Source organism: Lemur catta, chromosome 25 (genome assembly GCF_020740605.2).
Source record: "Lemur catta isolate mLemCat1 chromosome 25, mLemCat1.pri, whole genome shotgun sequence".
Lineage (NCBI taxonomy): Eukaryota > Metazoa > Chordata > Mammalia > Primates > Lemuridae > Lemur > Lemur catta.
The window spans coordinates 827,929-847,883 of NC_059152.1; the positions used below are offsets into that span (position 1 = coordinate 827,929).

A 19,955-nucleotide genomic window follows, 5' to 3' on the forward strand; every position below is an offset into this window, starting at 1 on the left:
ATCTATGTGATAAAATCTTTTCGATCATTTAAATTAATATTAAAACACCAGGTAAGTGTAACAGTGCCGTCATTAAGTCAGTAGCCTAACATTGGCTTCTTCGCTCAGCTCAGTCTCTTCTTTACCATCTGCACAATGAGGGCAACAAACTAGACGTTTCCAAGATCTCATCAAACTCTAGAACTCTTGACTATATTTGTTCTCTATTTAGATTGCCAATTTAAGAATTTTCATCAGCTATGGACAAATTTTAATTAAAAAAAATAAATCTTCTCCTCAGATCATCAAAACTTTGGTGACGGAACTTGGAGCTCTTCTTTTTTCATGGGAGCAAATCTCTATTTCCCTCATCCCAACTTAAAGTACTGTAATAGTATCAATTTGAAAGTAAATTTAAGTGAACATTAAATCAATTCTTTCTGTAAACACATTGGTTGTGGATGTACACACATACAAAATGCTATCAGTGGTATAATGATACATCATACACATATTATCATTTGGTATAATGATAATATTCATCCCAACTCAGATCAAGATTTCACTTGTACAATAACAAACTGTAGTATTTGGGAGCTTTAGGAAAATTTGGAAATTATCTACTATAGTTGTTCTTAAAGCCAGTTGTATGTAAGAACCACCTCGGGTACCTGTTAAAGATAAATATTCTAAGTATTCAGACTCTGACCCAGCAGGGCTGGGGTGCAGTACAGGAATCTTTATTTTCACCAAAAGCCCTAAGTGAGGGAAAAGGAGCCAAACAAGTCCTCGAAAACCACTGATCCAACCCCTTCATTTTACAAAACAAAATCTGGACAAAAAGAGCCTATAACTTGTCCAATGTTTTAAAGATGTACATAACTTTACTCCATAGATTAAATTTTCAATCAGTGGTTAAACTTTTTTCTTTCAGATTTTTTGGGGGGGGCTCCATTAGCTACCAATCGATGTGATGATTACTGTATTGGTAAAAGCTGAGATGCTTACATGAAGTTATGTATGGAAAAATTGTCTTTTACTAAACAAATTTAACAGTACATGCCGGGCACTATTTCATCCCTGCCCTAGGAAAGTTTGCATTCTATGTGGAGAAGCAGACAATAACCAAGAAAACACGGTAACTAAATCGGGAAATGTCACGGGAAAGACTGGAGCAGAAGGAGATCAGGACTGTCAGTCGGAAAGCAGAGGCGGGGGCAGCAACGCGGGTCCAACTTTCAACAGTCAAGGTCGGAATCACTGAAAAGGGGCCTTGAAGGACAACAGCCACAGTCACAGCCGAAGAAAGATGAGGCAGGAGTGTGCCCGGCCCATTCAAGTAAGAGCAAAGCGGCCGGTGAGGCCAGAGGAGGACAAACAAGGGCAAGAGGACAGGTGGAGAATCCCTTATCCAGGACGCTTGGGACCAGAAGTGTTTCACATTTCAGTTTTGGATTTTTTTTTAATTATTTGCATATACATAATGAGATTAGGGATGGAACCCAAGTCTCAAACAAAATTAATTTGTTTCATATATACTTTTATACTTGGCCTGAAGATAATTTTATACGATATTTTTGATAATTTTGTGCATGAAACAAAAGTTGTGTACACCGAACCATCAGAAAACAAAAGTGTCACTGTCTCACATTAGCACTCAAAGTTTCGGATTTTCCAGCCTTCGTATTTCAGATTTTTGGATTACGGATGCTCAACCTGTAATAGGAGAGGCGGTCAGAGCTGGGTGGAACCAGAGGCAGCAGTTCCTGGGCCTCTATCCTGCCTCCCAGCAGACCCCTCTGCTCACCTCAGGTGCCGCATGCCGCTTGTAGCCGTCCGAATCCTCCAGGGTCTGAAGGTAGCTGTGCGTGTACTCCGCAGCTCGCCACCACTGGTGCTTCAGCAGAGCTTCCTGGATACGACTTAAACAAGCACTCGTCGTCTGAGCAAAATCCTTCTTCTTCTTCCCTCCAATCACTGTCAAGATGAAAGAGAAGAGTCTTTATCCGCAGTCGCTCCAATGCAACTATTCAAAAGCCTTCCCTTTTGATAACCAGAAATTTTAACGAATAAACAGTAGGTATTATTTGACCCAGCCTATCCCCAATATCGAACCCAGCTTCACTGAAAACAAACCATTCCACACTATAGTAACTATTTTTAGCAAATTAAAAAAATATCTACTTTGATGTTATTGGGCTCTTAGAGTCACCAGATCCTTCAAATCTGATTCGGTCATCCTTCCATCCTTGCACTAAACAAATTTGGGGAGAATCTCTCAAAAAGGCCCCCAGAAGCACAGGGCCAGGTATTTGGAATGGATGAAAATCACCTAGGCAAGCATGGCCTTTACTACCTACCAATGTTCTGACAACTCCGAGTGGGCTTTTATTTTTTAAGGACTAAGTTCCTAATAACTCAACGATATTAAATATAAATGAGATTAAAGTGATTATAGACATTAGCATGGAATGAGAGGTACAATAAAGAACCAGTGTCATCAACCCAACTTCTAAAGCCACTGAAAGAATCTGGAAACTTGTCAACCTGTCAACAAATATTTTTTGAGCACTACTATGTGCCAAGGATATTCTAGGTGCTCAGCACACAGCTTTAATTCAGACTGGCTTCATCTGCAAAGTTCTTATTCTAAGGAGCAGAGCAGGCATGCCCTTCAAAATGCCAAAAGATATCTACCAGCAAAAAAAAAAAAAAAAAAAAATTAATACAGTAATTGTTAGGCTAATTTGTTTTTCTATTATGGTTAATTACCAATACAACGTCAATATTACTTGCAAGAATTTTCTCATTGTAGACAAAAAGTATTTGGGGTTTAAAAGGCTATAACATATGAAACATTTCTAAGCATGTAAATTCTGGTCTTAAACCTATCTGCTTGCAGACAGACTCAAGCTCTCTGTAGAACACTGGTGAGGGAAACATGCCCAGGTGTGCTCTAACTAGCAGCAAATTTAGATTACTAGTAAGCTCCCTATGAGTGCTACCTCTGAAGAACCATACATTCAAATCTGCCTTAATCCATGCGCATTAATCTAGCAAAAATAAAATGCAGACAGGAAAGAACTATTAGTGTTCAACCCCCACTATGCACATGTATTATCTCAATTTTTAAAATATATCTCAGAGGTTAAAAGTGTAGGTTTTGAGATCATGTAGACCTGGATTTGACTCCTGATACTATCAAACAGTTTAACTTTTTTCAGATTCAGTTTCTTCATATCTAAAATGCCTAGCACGTAGATTTACTGAGGATTAATTTACTAAGATCATTAAATGAGATAATATTTAGATTAAAACCAAAAAATGGAAGTTAACTTCTAGGAGCTAAGGAATCTCTATCAAGGGGAGAGAAGGCTGGGCTAAGACAGACGTCTCTGAGGACAATAAAAGTGCTCATTCATGAAGTAACGTCTCTTGCAGCAGCATGGATGGCACTGGAGAACAGCATCCTAAGTGAAGTATCTCAGGAACGGAAAAACAAATACCACATGTCCTCACTCATAAGTGGTAGCTAAAGGATGGGCATATATACTAAGTGCTATAATGGATGTTGGAAACTAAGAAGGGCAGAGGGGAAGGAGAGGGAGGATCAAAAATTACCTATCAGGTACAATGTACAACGTTCAGGTGACAGGTACACTAAAAGCCCTGACTTCACCATTATATGATCCATCCATGTAACAAAAATCACACGTACCCCCTAAATCTATTGAAATAAATAAAAAAGAAAAGTCCTGGTCCAAATGTACTGCCAGGACTATATCACCCAACATGCCATCATACAGATAACTGCTTTTTAAATATGTTCTTACAGAGAATTTATTCCATAGAAAAACTTGTTTGTATTTATATTAGATAAAAATTGTGGAAAAACACTTTTTTAAAAAACCTACTAGAAGGCCGGGCGCGGTGGCTCACGCCTGTAATCCTAGCCCTCTGGGAGGCTGAGGCGGGTGGATCGCTCGAGGTCAGGAGTTCGAGACCAGCCTGAGTGAGACCCCATCTCTACTAAAAATAGAAATAAACTATCTGGACAACTAAAAATATATATAGAAAAAATTAGCCGGGCATGGTGGCACATGCCTGTAGTCCCAGCTACTCGGGAGGCTGAGGCAGTAGGATCGCTTAAGCCCAGGAGTTTGAGGTTGCTGTGAGCTAGGCTGACGCCACGGCACTCACTCTAGCCCGGGCAACAAAGTGACACTCTGTCTCAAAAAAAAATAAAAAAATAAAAAAATAAAAAACCTACTACACGATCAATTCTATTACGAATAATTTCAATGCAATTCACCAGAAACTTCTGGAACACTTCCTAGTTATATATGCTCAATGGCAGAGGTCATACCTTCCTCACCTACAAATCCTCGATATTTAGCTCATGCCAGAGATAAAAGGGCTAATATTGCTGGACAGAAAAAACGTATCTACCATAATACAGACTATCTATTATTAATTCCAAGGCAAAGGATTCTTAAAGAAAAAAGAACCTATTTCTTAAGATTATTTTTTTGCTTACAGCCTAAAAAAAAAAAAAAACCTCACATATTCCTATAGTGAAAATTAAATTAAACCAGCTTGGTTATTCACTTTGTAACCATATAGAATCTTACCACCTCCTTGCATTAAAGTGGTTCTATATTATTTTACTTACCCACGGTTTCTATGTAACTTTGAAGCCAAGGAAAATGCATTCCTGTGCCACAGGGCACAGACCTTTCCACCTGGTCATCCTTTGTCACAGACCTTTCCAATTCTTCACTGAAATCACTCATACCTACTACAAACAGAGAATACCAGTTACTTCCTGTACATCTGAACCTACAGGCTTTGGAGTCGTAAACAGCCATCTTTTCATCTGATAAATACCATTTGATCAGCAAAATTCATTACACCTGGCAGCTCCTCTAAAGTAAAAAATAATGTTAAGTCAGCAGCAGCCAAAATGAGTGATCCATTAAAAAAAACAAAGACTGAACCATGACTACGTTTCAAGTGCATACAAAGACAAACAAGATATTGCCCTCGAAAAAGAAATTAAAACCTCGAGTCTAGAGGAAAAAAACAGCAAAATGCAGACTAACAAAATAATGTGGCAAATACAATACAAATACGACTAACAGCTAATATTTACTGGGCCCTTACTACGTACCAGGCATAAACACGAGCTAATTTAATCCCCAAAGCAATCCTGGAGGGGGGTACTATTACTTTCTTCCGTGTTAACGTTGAAAAACCCGAGGGGCTTAGTGAAATTACGTCACCTGCCTGACGTCACAGAACAGGCGAGTTCGGGATTCCAGGAAGCAGATCACAAACCACCCGGCAGGACCAGAATTCGGGGTGTGGGGGAGGCGGGCGGAAGGGGGTCGGACCTGACGGCGGGACACGAATCTTTCTAGAGAGACAGCTACGAACGCGGAGTCAGGCCTTAAACCTCCAGGCGCTCGGGGCCCCTCTCCCTCGTTTCCCACATGAAATCCAACATTCGTGCCGCGGACGAAACCTGCCAGAATTTCTCAGTTTTCCTCCTCCTCTGCAATCCCGCAGCGCCGCCCCGGTCCCCGGACACCTTCAAACTCCGTCCAGGCTGCTGCCCTCGCCCTCCAAACAGCTCCCCGGCCTCGGACTTCGTTTCTCCGCGTTAGAGCCAGCGGAAGCGTTTTCAAATCCGATTCTGCGGTTAGAGGCATGCACCTGAAATCGCACTTGAACTTGCACCCGGCCCCCGCGTACTCCGGGGCGCAGTTCCTGCCGCACACCCTCCCTTTCCCTCAAACACCCAAATCAGCGGCAGGCAGTTGCCATGGTAACCAAAGCTTTTCCCCACACCCGCCCCCGCGGTCTCAGGACCCAACGTTTCAGGGTATCGGGAGAAAATTCCGGAAGCGGAACGCAGGTGAACCCCAGCACGCCTTCCCGTCCCATTTAAACGCGGGAACCCAGGACGACACCCGCGGCACTCACCTGCCTAAAGCCAGAGCTCCGCGGTAAAGCTACACTCAGTCTTCCGACTCCGGAACTTGTGAAGAAACCCTCACCGGAACCGGAATTAGAGGGCGCTTTGTGTGAGCATGCGCAAGACCCGCCCCTCCAGCGCTGCGTTGGTGCGCAGACGCGACCCCACCCCTAACTCCGCCCTCGACGGTGGGGCTGTTATTAGCCTCGCCTCGACCCCGGAAGTGGTTTCCGGAAGTGACCCAGGAAATGACCCCGGAAGTGATAGTAGACCGCCTCTCTCGAATTGGTTTGGCCCGGGTGTTACAGTTTAGTCTGTCTTAGCGAGACAGGGGGATAATTTCGTTGCTAATGGAAAGTGGGGCGAGGGGTTGGCCGCTGGACCAAGGCAGCGGTGGAAAGAACAGGCACCTTGGCCAGGCGCGGTGGCTCACGCCCGTCATCCCAGCACTCTGGGAGGCCGAGGCGGGAGGATCGCTCGAGGTCAGGAGTTCGAGACCAGCCTGAGCGAGACCCCGTCTCTACTAAAAATAGAAAGAAATGAGCTGGACAACTAAAATATATATAGAAAAAATTAGCCGGGCATGGTGGCGCATGCCTGTAGTCCCAGGCACTCGGGAGGCTGAGGCAGGAGGATCACTTGAGCCCAGGAGTTTGAGGTTGCTGTGAGCGAGGCTGACGCCACGGCACTCTAGCCTGGGTGACAGAGCGAGACTCCGTCTCAAAAATAAATAAATAAAAATAAAATAAAATAAAAAGCCATTTGTCATAGACTAAAGTCGAATCCACACGCGTCCTGTGATGCTGCAGTTCTACTCATAGGTACACGCACACCAGAAACACGCACAGAAATGTTTATCGCAGCGTTATTTGCAGTAGCCAACACTGGAAACAACCCACACGTCTGTCGACCATAAAAAGGATCAATAAATTGCGGTAACTGAAAACGATACAGAAATGACAACCAATTATAGCTACATGCAGCCACGTGAGTGAATCTTGAAGACACTTAAGTGGAGGAAGCGAGGCACAATGATTACACACCGAGTGGTTCCACATCGACAAATTTCGAAAAGGCAAAACTCATCCGTGGTGACAATGAGGACAATGGTCACCTTTGGGGAGGAGGTGGGGGGTTGGAGGGGGCTTCCAGGATGCTGGCTACATTCCATTTCTTGACCTGGGTGATGGTGACAATTTTGATGATACATTTTATCTGTATTGATTAACTTGTTCATTTTTCTGTACGGCATTATTCTTCAATTTTAAAGAGCAAAATTTAAGAATCAGGCAGATTTTTCGGTTAAAGGAATAGAAGACGGAGTAGACCAATTCTGTGAAACTTACGGGACGTTCTCCCCCAGATACCTTATTTTCGTTAGTGGCAGCCTCTGATCTAAATGAGTTTCCTTGCTCTGCCCTTACCAGGGTAAAACACAAGTTGATTATCCTGGGGGCCGAGGGAGAGTCCGGGGGCCAGGGGACTGTCAGCTCTTGTTCTGAGTCTTTGGCATTATTTAATGTTTAACTCTGTGCCTGCATGTCATTAATAATACTTACAATAGATAAAAATAAATATAAATATATAATTAGGTAAAATTAAAACAATAACTTCTGCCTTTGGCAAAAGACAGAGACTATAGAAAGGAATAGCCAGACTTTTAAAATTAAACCACCAAAAAAGAAAAAAAAAAAGCCATTACTTCAACAGGTGAATACATGTGCAAACAGTAATATAATATCCTTAATATATAATTTATATAATATTTCGCTCAATTTTATTTTTCTTAAGATTAAAAGAATTTTTCATCTGTATTACTTAGCAATTAAACATTTTATTTCTCAGTGGCCACAGAAACTTCCATTTAGATATAGACCTTTTGAGAAACTAAACACTTTTATTTTACAGCAAAATTCCATGGAAAGAACTGGCTCAGGCTCCTGTGGTCCCGTCAGACGCTGCGGTCCAGGCGGGTCCCACAAGGTGGCTTTAGCCCTGCGGCTCAGGGGCCCGGATCCAACACGCTGGAAATGGTGTTGCTTTTCCCAGCTCAGGCCATTCACCTCTTCAGGCCCCCGTTTTCCTGTCTCCTCCCCAGGAAGGTTGCGGTAAAAACCAATGACATCATGTCTCATGGGGCCCCGGCCACCCTTCAGGAAGCAGGTGCTCTGGCGGGACAGAGACGGGGCATCCTTCTGCGGCCCTGGCCTGGGTGTGCTGGTCCATCGCCTAGGGCGGGACACAGGCCTGGGGGGTTGGTGACCTGCCTGGTGACTCCCAGTGCCTGGTGATTTGTGGTCTGAAGACTCCTGTCTTCTCGTCCCTCCTCCACGTGGCAGCCGGAGGAAACTTTGCAACAGCAGACCCGGTCCTGTCACCCTCCAGCTTAAAATCTTGACATGGGAGCTTAGTGCTTTTACCTTAAATTCAGCACTGAAGCTGTTGCATCCAGACTCTCACCCCCCCCCCCCCCGCCCCCAGCACAAAGCAAATTATTCACGGCTGAGCTGTGGCTCCTTGTTAAATGCGTTTTTAGGAAACTTTCTCCACCGGGATGTTCAAAGAATATAGTGTGGTGTGCGTGTGTGTGTGTGTGTGTGTGTGTGTGTGTGATTTCATCTTGTTTAAAGTTTCCTTCGGGAGAATGAAGACACACAGGTCGGTAATGGAAAGAAATGCTCACCCTGGTGACCGCCCGGCGTTGGGGACAGCGGCAGCCGCTCCGTTCCGCGTCCTGCGTGTGTGTCGGGCGCTGCGTAACTGGCATCACGGCCAACCCTGGCCAGTTCTCTCTCCCACCGGGGCCCTCCTCGTTAATCGCACTTAACTTTCATGGAAAAAATTTTCCTTGAAGCGTGCCACGGTCTGAGTCAGACTTGGAGGGAATCTTTTGGGGAAAAAGTGAGCTAAAACTGCTTCAGCTGACTTTGACGGATGGGATGTCGAAAAGCAGGCACACACACACACACCCCACTCCCCTTTCAAAGAGAGGGAAGAAAAAACACTGACCTATTTTCACACTTGTGTAAGTCCCCGGCAGTGGAGTGTAAACTCCAAACTTGGCAAGGCCGGGGCTGACACCTCTGAAGGGGCAAACCGAGCTGGCTCCAAAGAAGAAGGCCGCAGACATCACGGAAGGTTAAACTCCTGCATCTGAGCCTACGGAGGGACACATCTCCCATCCAGAGTTTCAGCCAACCTCATTACAGGAGCCCCGCTAAAAAGCTTCAGGGATGCGGCCGGCTGCCATTTCTTTTCATTAAAAACAAGCCTGGAGGAAAAAGAAGAGGAAAAGGCAGAGCCACACGCACCAGCCGGCAGCACGAGGGGAAAAGGCAACCCGCCCCCGCCTGAACCTCAAAGACGGAGAGCCTGCAGACACCTCCGCCGGCTCCGGAGACAACTGCAGGAGTTTTTCTGGACTGAAGTGACGATTTGATCTGCATCTGCACGATTCTGCGCTCGGGGAGGCTGAATCTCGGGCCCGTGAGAGGAGTGAGGAGGCCAGAAGATGTGATTCCCCAACACACACCTCAAAATTCAAACACACGGGCTCTCCCGTTAAAACAGGGCTCAGATAGGCCCGAGGACAAACTGTGATACCAACAACCTCGCAAGAGAAAGTCAGACTTGAGCCGGTTTAGCTGTAAGGCATGTGCTAGTCCTACCCCGGCCTCGGGGCTAGAAGAGCCCTCCCTGTGTGCCTAGGGTTTGGGGGGACCCACACCCCGAGGACAGAAAGGACCAGGGATTCAGCAGAGCATGGACTCAGAGGACCCGAGTTCAAAGTCCAGCTGTGACAATCACCGCTGGAGCAAGTTACTCTCCAAGGCTCAGTTTCTTCTCTGCGGGGCTATCGTAAGGCCGGGCACAAAGTATGTGCTCACTGAACGGGACAGGCAGGAAGAGCAATAATGACGGCAGAGGTGCCATAGCCACATGCCCCGCCTCTCCCGTCTGTTTCTCATACTGCAGGCAGCCCCAACTTCTCTGAGCCTCAACTCTCTCACCTGCAAAACGGGGAGGATGACGATGATGTTGGTGATGACACCTAGGCTATCTAAGTCACACCTGTGTGCTCCCACACGGTGTTCTCGGGGCAGCTTCCTCCCCCAGTGTTCAGATCAACTAGAAAATGCACACACGAGTTTGTAAGCTGTAAAGTACCATAAAAATGTTAGTTTGTTTTTATTGGCATTCTTTGCAACATGAATACATCATGTGTAGAAGACATCACGACACACACACTGCGTGAGTACTTACACGTCCCCGGTGACGTGAGTGTCCGATGGCCCGTTCTCTCTCCCATTGGGCCACAGCAGGGCTCCCGGCCACCTGGTCAAAGTACGGGCGCTGACGAAGACTCTCGTCTTTGACCAACAGTGCAGGGGGGCTCCTCCGAGTCCTCTGCTCAGCGGGGCCCCGCCTTGGGCTTCCCTCTCTGTCCTTGCGGAATCCAGTGTGAGCAAGAGTCCTGCTATATCCGTTCAGCAAAGGTCCCCGGCCCTCGGAACCTGACCAGCCTGGATGTCCCCTCTCCCCCCCACGGCGAGAGCTCTTTGCGGTGGTCCCCGAGCCTGTGCTGATCCTGCCCCTCGGATAAAGTCTGCCTTTCCACCTTTGACACTGTCACGCACGGTTGTTTCTTTAACAGCACCCAGAGTCGTGGGCCCTCTGAGGCCAGAGCTTCCGGACCAAACCCCCCGTGTGGCACAGGGCAGTGACCGTCACTATTGGTCACGGCCCACTGGCGACACCACTGTGCTGCAGCCAAAGCTGGCAAGACTGGATTCCCTGCAACGGCCTCAAAGAGGGTCCCTCCCGCCCTTCCCTGTCCTCCCGTCCCCTGCCTGTGTGACGTCCTCTGGCCTCGCACTCCCCACGCCCTCAGCCCGTGGCGTGGCCCTGCGCCAGCCCGAGGTTTCCCTTTACAAAGTCTCCCTCTGTCAGGATGGGCCGTTTGTCCTCCGGCCTGGCCCTGACCCAGGACCTGTGTCATCAAGGCATGCGGGTGGTGAACCCTTGTTCTCTAACTGCTACGATCCATCTAGAACACGTCCCTGAAACCATTACCCTCCATTTCAAACAGGATTTATTGAGTGGGAAGAGATTTTCTGAGCCTCTTGGGCAAATTCCACTTCTTTGACGTCTAAAGAAAACAGCCGCTGGGAGCAGCCTGGTCTGGATCCCAGAGGTTACTGAATGCCTCAGCCTTCCCCGAAAATTCCTGAGGTCAAAGGGAGCCCCAGGAGTCCACGATAAACGCCAGCCCTTCTAGGAACTTCCAAACCCTCCGGAGGTGTGGCCCACATTTTTAAGAAGGGGGAAATTTGAGGAGGACCTTAGCGTGAGCCTCTCCAAAACCCGGACGGTAGGATGTGTGACAGGTCACACTTTCCCTGTCCCTTCTAGCCCCTCCGCAAGTGTGCGGGGAGCCCTGGGCAGGCGCTGCTCGGATGCTGGCTGTTCCAGAAGCTTCCGCCCCCCCCCCCCGCAGGAGCCTGGCAAGAGCTCCAGGAAGGGGGCACCAAAGCAAAGGCCTGGAGGCAGGAAAGGTGGGGGAGGAGGGGCCAGTGGTGTGGCTCTAGCCAGGGGTGGTGACGAGGACCTTCAGACAACAGGAGGGGCCGGGCAAGAAGAGGGCCGGACCCCAGATTGGACATGACACTCACTGCAAGACTAACCTCCTCCTTGGCCCGCAGAGGTCGCAGGCAGCAGGGCAGCCTTTCCGGGTTTGCAAAGTGTCATTAGTCCGGGGCCCGGGCTCCGTCTGAGCGTCTTCGCGGCAGACAGACGCGGCCTGGGAGGGGACCGCCGGGCACCCGCGCACCGTGACATTGTCCCGGGCCTGCCTCTCTCCCTTCCGGTCACCTGACGGCGGGAGGCTGCCGGGTTCTCCCCGCGGCCCCGTGTCCCCTGCAGGCGCGGGTCGCGCTCTGTGCACCGGCGGCACTCGGCGGGACGGCCGCGGAACGAGCACCGGGCTCGGAGTCCAAGGCCGGAGCTGCAGGAGTTGGGGACGCGCCGGCCACGCGGCGTCCCGATCGCCCAGAACCGCGGGCAACTGGGGGCAGCGGGTGCGGGCAGAGCTGTGCCCTGAGCCCCCGCCCGCCCAGAGACGGATCCTGCGAACGCGAATCCCTCCCTGGGAATTTATGAGCTGGGGACGGACGCGGATCCCGGCGGAGGCGACGGACGCCCGGGCGGACTTTGTCACAGGCTGTCCCCTCCCCTCCTCTTTCTCGAATCAGGTGCCCCCCCCCCCCGGCCCGCGTCCCCGCCCCTCTCCCCCGGGGGGGCGCGCGGAGCTCCCGCGCACGGGGCTTGGGGCGCGCACGTTCCTCTCCGGGGGCGCCCGCGTGCGTGCCGACCCCGCACCCTCCGCTCCCGCCGCTGCCCGCGCTCGGCTTCGTGCGGACTCGGGGCGGGGACGTCCCCTGCCCGGGAGAGCCCCGCTGGGCCTCAGTTTCCCCGCCCATAAAACTGGAGCGGGCAGACTCCGCATCTCCGCACGCTGAGTGTTCCGAGATCTCAGGCGATCGATCCTCCCGGTGAACAGGGGTTCCCACCGACGGCGCGGCCCCCGGGTGTCACGGTCCCCCGGGGTCCCGGGCAGGGCGACCCCCGCGGCAGCCCGGCCGCCAGGGCGGCCGTTTCCCGCCGGAGATGCCAGCGCAGCCCGGGCCCGGCGCCTGCTCTGCTCTGGGCCGGGCCGGGGGCGACGACCCCGGGCGGTCCCCGCGCAGGACCCGCCCCGGGCGCCGACGCTCGTCCTGGCCGCCAGGTGGCGCCACGGGACCGCGACCCGGGCTGCTCCCGGCGGGGGACGCGGCGACCCGGCTGCTCCCAGGCCCGGGCGCCGACGCTCGTCCTGGCCGCCAGGTGGCGCCGCAGGACCGCGGCCCGGCTGCTCCCCGCGGGGGACGCGGCGGCGGCCGCTCAGTTTCGAGGCCTCCAGGCCGGGCCTCCCCCGCGCTGGGGAACCTTCCGGAGCCTCCACAGAACAGGCCCGAGGGCGGCCGGCGTGTCCCCGCCACTCGGCGTCAGCGGCGACAGCGGGCTGAGAGCCCCGCCGCCGTCCCGCGCTCCGCTCTCGGTAACCATGGCAACGCGCGGCCTCCGGGCGGAAACCCCGCGACGCCCGAGCTCGGGATAAACACAACGAACGAACCAACGAACACGTCTGCACACGACACACACGTCTACACACGACACACACGTCTACACACGACACACACGTCTACACACGACACACACCTCTGCACACACGACACACGTCTGCACACACGACACACGTCTACACACGACACACACCACACACGTCTACACCCACACACACGTGCACCACAGGCCGTCCTGGCAGCGCGGTCCCTGAGCAGGACCCTGTGGTGACGTCCTCAGTGATCTGGAAGCCCCCGAGCGGCCACCCGCCGTCCCCCGCCGTCCCCCGACTGTCACCCGCCGTCCCCCGCCGTCACTCGACTGTCACCCAGCCGTCCCCCGCCGTCCCCCAACGTCACTCGACTGTCACCCAGCCGTCCCCCGCCGTCCCCCAACGTCACTCGACTGTCACCCGGCCGTCCCCCGAGCGGGAAGCGGATCCGGGCCGTGGGGGACACGGTGGCCGCCGACCTCCGCCCTCGTCCCCGCACACGGGCCCCGCCGACCCAGCCCCGACCCCGCCCCGCCGACCGGGGCCGGACCCTCCTCTCCCCCCCGTGGCCCGAGTGACCGGGGCGGCTCGTCCGGACCCCGCGGTCACCCCCGGCCGTGGCAGCGGCCGAGAGCGAGGCCGGGACCCCCGGGACCCCTGAGGCCGGAGCCCCGCGGGCGGAGGACCCGCAGTCGGGCGACCCCGGGAGCGGGAGCTGGGCCCGAGCCAGGGCGGGCTCCGAACCGCGGGTCCCTGCCGGCCCCACCCCGCCGGGGCCAGGGAAAGACAGGGCTTAGTGACATCGCAGAGACCCCTCCCTGGGGCACAGATGACACTCGGGCACGGGAGGCTGCAAATGCCCAGAACCACCTGCACGACTGGCCCGCTGCTCGGTGACCTGGTGCCGGGGTGGGGGACCCCTGGGCTCAGCCTGGCCCCTCTGATCCTCAGCTGCTGACGCCGCTAACCAGGGGCTGGCTCCCAAAAAGAGGATTGCCAGGACTTGCCAAATGACAATTGTCACCAGATGGGGACTGGACAGCTAGGCTGGAGGGTGGTTGAAGGAATCCGGGAGTCCAGAGCCCGTCGGAAGGTGCCTGGCCTTTCAGACAGGGGTGATCCCCTTCCGCTTGGACACTTCTAGGGACAGTCCCCCCCCTTTAGAAATCAGCCTTCTCCACTGCTGAAGAGTCTATTCTTCATTCTTAAATGGATGTCAAGTCTGCCTTCTAGAATGTTCCCTCACTGGTCTGAAATCCACCTGCAAACCTTCTCCCACCTGGCAAGGTGACCCAGATCCTGGCCGTGGACCCCTGCGGGGCGGGGGGCTGCATGAGGGGCAGGTGGGCGGTGGCTGCGTGGAGCAAGGTGACCTGCCACACTCTTTCCCGGGAAGCCCCCAGGGCACACGCCGAGCTGGGGCCGAGATTCCAGCCTGGTAGGTTCTGAGGGTGGGCAGGACCCAAAGGCTCGGGGCTTCGGAGGGGAGAGAGGAGAGGGTGGCAGTGCCGGGGCAGGCCTCCCCACGTGGAAGGGTGGCCCTCCGGTGGCATGCAGGTGGCCCCCAGGGGTAGAGGAGGCCATCTTCCTCCCGGCTGCCACTGGGCCCGTCAGCACCTGCCTGGACCCAGGACGGCAGCAGAAGCTCCCCTCGCCCTGTGAAAGCCCTGGCAGTTGCCACCTTCCCTTTGGGCAAAGCCGGCCTCCAGGCCGTGAGGCCCGCCGGGTGACGAGTGCCCACGAGGGGCACAGGCTCCAGCGTCCCTCTCCCTGACCGCCATCGGTAGAGCCCCAGCTGTACCCCGGCCGGGGCCAGCCCAGCCCGCAGCCCTCCTCCTGCTGCTCAGCACCCCCGCCCGCCCGAGCCCCCCAGGCCGGAGCCCGGCTGGGCCCCCCCTTCCCTCCGGCCCAGGCCCTGGTGGGCGACCGTGAGGAGGAGCGTCTGGACAAGGTCACGGACGGGCCCTGATGGATGGAGGAGCCTCTGGGTTCCCTGAAGTCCTCGTAAATCCCGATCCCGTCCCTCTCTGTCCCTCCGGCGTCACTGCAGGATCAGCAGCTGCTGGGGCCTTTTGGAGGCAGAAACGAGGGCTACAGAATCCGCCCCGCGCAGGGTCCAGGCCCCTCCGAGAGCCCGGAGGGAGGGTGGGGTGGGCGCCCGCGGTGCGTGGCCGTCCCAGCCTGGAGCAGCTTCAGACGTTACCTCATCTGGTGGAGACAGGTCTCAGGGACGGGAGGGGAAGGGCCCCCGCCCTGATCCCCCCCACCTGGTGCAGAGCCAGGGAGAGCCTGGGAGGGCGGAGTGGGCGGCCCAGTGGGCTCTCAGGGAGGTGTGGGGTCCCCCCTTCCCGCAGCCCCGAGAGACGGTCCCCTGGAGCCACAACCAGCCCCTGCCCTGCAGGGATGTGAGGTGGCCCTCTGGGCTGGGCCCGGCTGCCCCTGTGCGTCACACTGAGGGCGAGGGTCCCAGGGCCCAGGATTTGGTGGTCTCACTCCTCGTCCCCGCACCCTGGCCTTTGTGTCGGCTTTGCCGTGTGTCCTGCGGCTCTGTCCGCGGTTGTCTACAGCCTCCGAGGAGGAGGACTGTGACATTCATTCTGGCCTCCCCGAGCCCCTCTGCGGGCAAAGTCTCGCAAACCTGCTGCTCAGTAAGTGCAAAGATGAACGAGGTAACGCGAGTTAGAGCCTCGTGGTGGGGGGCTCATGGGGGACGCAGACCCTGTGCCGGGAGGCCCAAGCTCCAGGGGACGGCCACAAGGGGTGCCAGGACGCTCTCGCCAAGGTCCCTCCGGCTGTGCCCCCGAGCCAGGGCCAGCGCTCCCTCTCCCTGTGCCCACGGACGCAGCCTGCCGGGCGCTCCTTCCTTTCCGGGCCATTATTGTATTTCCCACTCATCTTTAAGACCAAAAGGGGTCGTTGGAAACCACCAGAAGCGCAGGGGGGTGGGGAGGAGCCCCCAGGCCAACTCCTCCTGGAAGTCGTGGATCTCCTAACAGGAAGGCCGGTCTTTCCTGTTTAGACAGCACGTCTGGGAAGAGGAAATCAAGACCAGAGTAACAACAATGTGAAATAATTACATAACCGTATGCTATGTCGATGTCCCCAGTATCAGAAACGTTCCGTCTGGGGAGGTCCTGCCGCGCCTGCGGGCGCTGTGCTCAGAGGCTGCGCCGCGGGCCCGGGAAGACTTGGCCAGGAAAGGGGACCCCTTAGGGATCCCGGGAAGGGGCCTTTGGGCGGGGGGAACAGGATGACAGGATCGTGGGAAGAGTGTGGGCTTTGCTCTCAGCCCGGGTTCAAATCCCAGCCCCGGCTCCTGCCAGCTGTTTGACCTTGGACCGGCTAAACCACTCTCAGGTTCAGCCTCCTCGACAGGCGGGTGGTGGCAACACCCCGCTGGTACTGCCGTCGCTGGGACTCGGAACTAGCAGCGTGCCAGGCACGCTGTCCCCTACCCCTGAGTGGTGAGGAGCCGCGCTGAGCCAACTTGCAGAAAGGCATAGGCTAAAGGCACAAGCTGTCTTTAATCCTGAGAAGGTTTGGGACAAGGGACAAAAGGACTTAGTTTCCGTGGCAGAAGAGCTCTCCTATGGGGGCCATGATTCGCCCAGAGAAACCCTCAGCTCCTTGGGCAGTGCCAGGAGGGAGGTGTCCCCTGGTGTGGTCTGCAGGGACGGCGCTCACACTGCGCTATGTGTGTGCGCGGAGCATGGCTTGGCCGAGGGCTGACTCTGCGCCAGGCCAGGTGCGTGCCGGCCACGTCTGGGGAAGGACGGTGCGGTGGCTCCGCGGGCCACGTCGCCAGCCCAGGACAGCGATCCCTCCCTCGGCTGCTCGTCCCTCCGCTGGGGAGAGGGGCACCTGCCCGAGCGTGAGCTGAGAGGGGACCAGGTGCTTCCGGTTACTATTAAGCACCAGAAGGCAGCTCCTGCCTGCAAGCGTTGCACAGAGGATTGTCTGTACGCTTGATTGATTTGTTTCCATTCTTTCCGCGTGTTTCAGCTGAAACCCTGTTTATGGAATGGACTAACAGAGAGGGAAGTTGAGGCACAGTGGGAGGAAGACTATGCCCCGAGTTCACACGCCAAGTGATTTGCAAAATCCGAGAGCAGATCTGGAGAGCCTGCTGGATTCGGGTCAATGTCTCCCTCCGCGCCGCAGGGCTGCCTTGGGTGGTCGGTTGTTTGTTTTAATCTGAGGCTTGTTTATATTTAACTGTGTCTGAAATCTTCATGAGACCATTAAGACATTTAAAAAATCGTGTTTACTGGACCTGACAACTTGTGAACAATGTCTCTCTATAAAGAGCTGACTGTTGCACTGTAAATTGTAACGCACGGACGCACCGCGAGCCTTTTCAGCCAGGACAGTGGACTGAATTCCGCTTGTTGAGCAGAGACGCGAACCCGGGCGCTCGCTCTCCGCTTGCCGGTGCCGGTGGGCGCGAGGCGTGCGCACCCTGCCCGCGTCCGCGAACACTCGCTGCCCCTCGGGACAAACGCGTCCAGCCGGCCCTGCAGGGACCGTGACCACGTTGTCATTTGCTGCCTTCCCAAGCCCACAAAAAGCCAAATTTCTCTTTCTAAAGAAAGAAGTGACCTCCGAGGACGGGGTGTGGGGGGCTTGTCACCGCTCCAGGTGCTGTTTGTCCCCAGGGTCTCAGTCACCTCTGGTCACTCAGGCTGCTCCACCACCACCACCCGAACCCCCCCTCCCCACGCAGACACCCGCCCAGACCCTGCAAACTAACAGCCTCGTTCAGCACACCAGGGGCTCCACCGAGGCCAGGAAGTTTGCTCTCCCTTCACTTCTATTTTGGGAGCTTGGACGCAGCCCTGGAATTTTACAAGCCTGGGAGGAATTGGCCGGGCCTCTGCGCTTTCCTTCATCCCGGCCTCCCCTCCCCACGGGGCCCCTTTCCCTCCCACCCCAGGACAGAACGTCGCCCAACACCCCTGGGCCCAGGCAGGCTGCGGAAAGCCAGCCCCCGCCCCCGCACTGGCAGCAGGGGAGAGCTGGGAGGAGCAGAGGCCCCCAACGCAGGGAGAAGCTAAAAACTTTGTGATTTTCTGTAGCAAACGTGTAGGGTCTGTGATCTCCTGAACTAGAACATCTGGGAAGATTCCCTTAGCTGATATTGGGGCAAAAGAAACTGACTTCCATAGAGTCAGAAATAAACAGGACCGTGAGTGTTTGTGTGTCACCCAGCTCCCCTACTAGTGCATGGTTTCCGCTGGCACCAGGACTTTTGTCTAATTCACTGTTCCATGGCCAGGACGTGGAGCAGAGCGCCCGGCCCACCCATTAGTAACTGCTCAATGAACGTTGAATGCATGAAGGAATTGCTGGACAAAGGCATGAATGGACACAGCAGACTCCTTTATCTCCTTCTCACAGCGATATGTCCTCAGACACAGGGGACAAAGGAGAAGAACAGGGATGGAGCTACTCAAACCACTCCCTACCAAGACTCAGGGGGTAAAAGCCTAGCTCCTACCGACCCAAAACCCTATGGCACCATCTTTGCATTCTTGCTTCAGTTCCTTGAATCATGTCAAGGGAGCATGAGCTGCTGCATGAGGAGGGACTTAAGACAGACATTAAGAAGAACTTGTGGTCATGTCCATACCACAGCCACTGTCGGGGTGACACACATTTATCCCTGATGCGTCCCTACTGAAACTCCGGGGAAGTCTAGTGGCAGAATCCTTGTGTTAGGAAAAGAGCCATTGGCCAAACATAGAAATCACGTGTCTCCAACATCCCAGATTCAGACTGACTTATTCTCTGCTTGGCAAGAATCGTAGAATTTTACAGCTAAGAGCAAGATTTCTCAACTTCAGCACTGCAGACATCTGGAGCTGGACAAGTCTTGTCGCTGGGGGCCGACCCAAGCGCTGTGGGATGTTTAGCAGCACATCGACCTCTACCTGCCACATGCCAGTAGCGTCCTCTTCTTCCCCCGAGGGGTGACAACCAAAAAACGTCTCCAGACATTGCTTGATGTCCTCTCGTTAAAAACCACTGAGTCAGAGAGAAATTAAAGAGCTTTATTTTACAGATGGGAAAGGAGGGCTGGGAGACACTCAGTTGCCGGATGGCGTAATAAGAAGCCCAGTCCTGGCACTCAGGGATCCAGCAAAAGCGTCTTTCCTTTAGGTGACAGTGCCTGGGACAGGGCAGACGTGCAGCCCCCGCCTTCCCTGCCCGGATCCGGGACTTCGCTCGCTCCGCCTCCCTCGAGCCGGACCTGCTTCCAGGCCCGGGGGCTCTGACCTCCCCACGTCCACCCTCGGCCACGAGGCCGCCTCGCTTCGGCGGCTTTGAGGGCTGTCACACCCGCCACGTGCTGCTGCTCGCCAGTCGGTCCTGTTATGCAGGACAAGGGAGGGGTGCACGTGTCTGATCCCCCTGTCTCTGGAAGCTTCTTCCCCTGGGGGGGCGTTTGGAGGAAGCGCGAGCGAGCGCAGGAGCGAGCCTTGTCCTCCTCCCGGCCAGGGGTCCTTTCCTTGGTGCATGTTAGAATCTCCCAGAACTTGCAAAGACCCTGATGCCCAGGCCCGCCCCCCCCTCAGCAACTGAATCAGAATCCGTGGGGGGGGGGGAGGGGGCGCCAGGTGTTTTCAAGCCCCAGGTGGAGACTGAGAACCAGCATCAGGCCTGTGCTTCGAGGTTGTGCGTGGGGGCCACGTGGGGTCGTGTGCAAAGGAGGGTCGGGAACCATGTGGGGTCGTGTGCAAAGGACGGTTCTGATTCTGCGGGGAGGAAAGGGACCCAGAGCTTCTTCACCCGGGGATGGTGCTGCTGCTGGTTCACGGCCTTGCTTTGAGTAGCAAGGCACTGGGC

General features: G+C 54.4%; 1 protein-coding gene and 1 long non-coding RNA gene across 14 annotated transcripts in view; one reads left to right on the plus strand and one right to left on the minus strand.

The window, feature by feature from the left end:
* Positions 1–12,168, minus strand: part of TAF1A (TATA-box binding protein associated factor, RNA polymerase I subunit A) — a 26,865-nt gene extending 14,697 nt beyond the window's left edge. For 2 of the 13 annotated variants that reach the window (XR_006731309.1, XM_045537054.1), the window contains exons 1-3: positions 5,570–5,912; positions 4,652–4,777; positions 1,787–1,956 (exon numbers count right to left, since the gene is read on the minus strand). Coding sequence is in view for 12 of the 13 variants with exons in the window: in XM_045537054.1 (XP_045393010.1) it covers positions 1,787–1,956; positions 4,652–4,777; positions 5,570–5,690 (417 nt within the window). In the remaining variant the exon portion in view is untranslated. Of the gene's footprint in view, positions 1–1,786; positions 1,957–4,651; positions 5,913–5,964; positions 6,033–8,639; positions 8,844–8,965; positions 11,430–11,640 lie in introns of those variants that run through there. The other 11 variants (XM_045537061.1, XM_045537060.1, XM_045537058.1 and 8 more) reach the window with 11 other exon arrangements.
* LOC123627496 lies at positions 11,116–17,381 on the plus strand. The gene is made up of 2 exons (XR_006731310.1): positions 11,116–11,327; positions 17,112–17,381. It is a non-coding gene; the product is annotated as an uncharacterized LOC123627496 (long non-coding RNA).
* The last annotated feature ends 2,574 nt before the right edge of the window (positions 17,382–19,955 follow it).